Here is a 3,645-nt window from a genome sequence, read left to right as displayed (position 1 = left end):
AATGTAAGAGGAGGGATCATATATGACAGAGGTGAGACAATTTACAGGAAGACTCAAAGAAGCCGTGGCCCGAGGCTGAGGAATGTGGCACAATAAAACCACATTCCCTGGAGGGAGATGAAATATCCTTTACATGTGTGTGTAAGGTAAATGGCAAATAGGAGAGCAAAGGAAAAAATGAAGTCGTTCTTTACATTTAATTTCATTGTCTGTTAGGATATTTTTTTTTACAGCTATTGCAAAGTAATCGAGAGATAGGATAAATCCTGTCAAGATGTTTAAACGGTATAGGGAAAAAAAATTAATGTGAATACAACCCTTTTTAACTCTTTACAAACTGAGCAAGTTTGTTTGATTTCATTTAAAATATGGGTGGAAGGCAATGAAAAATGAGCAAAAAATTAGTGAAAAAAAGTTATAGGGAAATTACCTGAAAATAAAATAAAAAAATAAAAAACAAAAATGAACATGAAAATGACAAAGAAAAAGTGCCGAAATGTATTTATTTATTATAGTTTGTTATATTTCTCTCTGTAACATGATTTTAATTATAAAATTAATTAAAAAAAAGTCAAACAACACTTGGAAAAAGTGCTTAAAAATTATGATAATTATGTAACATTAATTATCAAATTATATTATGATAATTATAAATATAGTTTTCCCCTTTTCTACCTAGACATTTTTCCCAAACAAATATTTTTTTTAAATCTACTAATTTCTTGCAATTTCTAGAACATTTCTCACCAAGTTCCTCATTGCCTTTTTCCCCATTTTTTTCAAAAGAAATCACACAAATGTGCTCAGGGTTCAAAGAGTTAAATACTATGATACACACGTGGAGATAAGCGTTAGATTACGTGACAAAAAGCACATATCAAACACTGTGTAATGTGTAACGTTTGCTCTCCAAACAGGAGACTTGCAATCAGACTTTCTTGTTCACAAACATCCACCTGCTGTGCTGGAAATCTCCAAAGCCTTGAAAGCTCTGGTTAAACGTTTCAGCGGAGCAGGACGTGTGTAGAATCTCACTGCATTATATTTGCAGTATTTACAAAGTTTGTAAAAAGTGCTACATCAGATCGGAAATGTCTGACAAATATCCCATTTTCCAGTTTTGTACAGAACAAAAACATCCTCTCGCAGGCCGATAAGGGTCAATAAAACTTTTCTCACTCAACTGTTAATGCTCACTGATTATTGATTCATCCACTAAAGCTCCTGCAGTGGTGTAGTCACAGCTGACCCCGGTTCAGCCCTGCTTGAACTTACAGACTGACCTTTCTGAGCCAAGTAATCTTTATAGTTCCGGGTCAGAAGAGTGTAAAGAAATGGATTGATGCAGCTATTCCCGTAAGTCAGACACGTGACAAAGAAATTCACGTAATTATGAGCAGCTGGAGACAAAGCTCGGAGGGACTCTGGAGAGAACAGTTTGGCGAGCTGCCATCCCCAGAAAGGCAAGAAGCAAGCCCAGTAGGCCACCACAATGCTGAAGATCATTGATACGACTTTTTGTTTGAGTCCTCTCCTTCGGACAGAGCGGCTGCTACCACCTAAACTAGCCTGCACCGCCCAGTAGCGGCTGGCGAGCCCCACATACAGCCCAACAATTACCAATCCGGGAACTAAAACGCTTGTTAGAAACAGGACGGTGAGATACGCCTTGAAGGCCTCAGGGGTCCACGTGGGGAAGCAGATCCTCTTAACCAAACCAGTTGCAGTCGGTTTGCCCTCCCTGAGTCGGATCATCACCATCATGGGAAGTGTCAGCACGAAAGCCAACCCCCAGATGATCCCGGCTGCTAGCTTTCGATTACGAGACGAGGACCTGTGCGCACTGAAGGGCCTCGCAACGGCACGGTAGCGTTCCAAGCTCATCGCAACCAGAATGAAGACACTGGCATGCATTGTGAGGAGGTCGAGACTCAAAAGAATGCGACAGCCTGCGTCACCAAACAGCCAGTCGTGGGCGAAGTAGGTGCAGACCACGAAGGGGATGGTGGACAGATAGAGCAGGTCTGCAAGAGCCAAATTGATGATGTAAACGTACATGGAGCCTGTGCGGCGCAAAGCGGCAGAGCGGGTGATGATGAGTGTGTACGTGTTGCCTGCCACTCCCAAGGCGCACATGATCATCAGCGTAATACCAAGCAGGGATGTCACCCAAAGGCCTCCACTGCCTCCACTGCCACCGCTCTCCTGGGATGCCTCATCTCCGGCGCCTGGGCTCAGGACAAGTCCCAGCTGTGGAGTGATGGTGGCATTAGGAGTGCCGTTCATTGCAGGTTCACACATCAAAGGTCAGCAGTCAGGCCCTAATGTTGAGGAGCCAATTTACACAAAGTAATATGATGGATGGCCCCTGTGTTCAACTTGAGAAGTCTGTATGAACCTTTCATGCTGTGACGCGGAGCACAGATGGACGTTGGCGGCTGGTTGAAGAAAAATTTGTCCCATGCAATTCAGGTGAAAAGTAAACATTGTTTGCAGCTTGGAAACTGTTAAAGCTAAATCTAAGAAAAGGCATTAACGACCAAAAGAGAGCCAGGATGACATAAACAGTATTAATCCACAGAGAAGATACGTAGATCACTGACATTTCAAGTTGCTTCAGTTTTTATGAAGCTGCCTGTGTCTTGTAGTATTGATCCCCAAAAATAAAGTCATCCACACAGCCATGATCCCACGTTTCTCCAAAATCAGGGTAAGTCCGAAGTATCAACTTGACAAACTGTGTCTAAAATCCACTGCAGTACCAATGTGTCCTTGAGCAAAACCTCTGTCGACATTTCCAAAAGACTCCTTAAGGCAATTCACCTCTTCTTCTTCATTTGTCTTTCTCTATCCATGTGCTGACCGCAGTACACGTCCAGTTAGATTTAAGAAAAATCTTGATTGATCCAAGTGGGGTTGAATAATCAGGTGAACTATATCCAGTCAAACTTCATTTCGTTTCTCCCTTCAAGATTTCTACCTGAGTACAGACACCTAAGTAGTATAGATGATTAGCTTCACCAAAATGATCTGAGTGCCTGGATGAATGCCTCACCGCCGCTCCTCTAAACCTCCATTAACGATTTAATGCATGACAGATGAACCTTGGGTCCATTTGACTGACTGGTTTGATAGAGGACTGTTGTGTCTTTGGGGTTTACGTGGTCACAGTCCTCTCCCCTCTCCTCTCTCCTCTGTCCTCCCTCTTTCTCACCAAGGTGAAAAACTAGCATGGGCCTATAGATTTACGAGGTATTCCTCTCGGGCCTCCTGTCTCTGTAGATTTAAACACCCAGAAATCACAGGTGGGGGCAACATGCGTACACAAAAAGGAGTGTATTTATAAATTTCAGCTCATTTTAGGGATATAACCTCTTAAGTTCTGCTGAAATCCTTAAGAATGATTGTAAACTTCAATCATTTAACCCTTTGAAACCTGAGCAAAATTGAGTTCTTTCAAAAACATAGGAAGAAGGCAACTAGCAATTTAAGAGATTACCCCAAAATCTGCAAAAAAGTAAAAAGTTACAAGAAAAATTCCTGAAAAAGAAATAAAAAGTTAAAAAAAAAAGAACAATGAACAAGGCAATAACCTGAAAAAAAATATGTTAAACAAAATAACACATGGCAAGAAATTGGCAAAAC

At 41.5% G+C, this 3,645-nt stretch overlaps 1 protein-coding gene across 1 annotated transcript; it reads right to left on the bottom strand.

The window, feature by feature from the left end:
• Positions 1 to 794: 794 nt before the first annotated feature.
• LOC121965586 (urotensin-2 receptor-like) lies at positions 795 to 3,332 on the bottom strand. The gene has a single exon (XM_042515724.1). The coding sequence runs from the start codon at positions 2,299 to 2,301 to the stop codon at positions 1,216 to 1,218; it is 1,086 nt and encodes a 361-aa protein (XP_042371658.1). The 5' UTR covers positions 2,302 to 3,332; the 3' UTR covers positions 795 to 1,215.
• Between the last annotated feature and the right edge of the window lie 313 nt (positions 3,333 to 3,645).

This window comes from Plectropomus leopardus, unplaced genomic scaffold (assembly GCF_008729295.1).
Source record: "Plectropomus leopardus isolate mb unplaced genomic scaffold, YSFRI_Pleo_2.0 unplaced_scaffold20736, whole genome shotgun sequence".
In the NCBI taxonomy this organism is placed as follows: domain Eukaryota; kingdom Metazoa; phylum Chordata; class Actinopteri; order Perciformes; family Serranidae; genus Plectropomus; species Plectropomus leopardus.
This window is presented reverse-complemented; position numbering and strand designations above follow the sequence as displayed.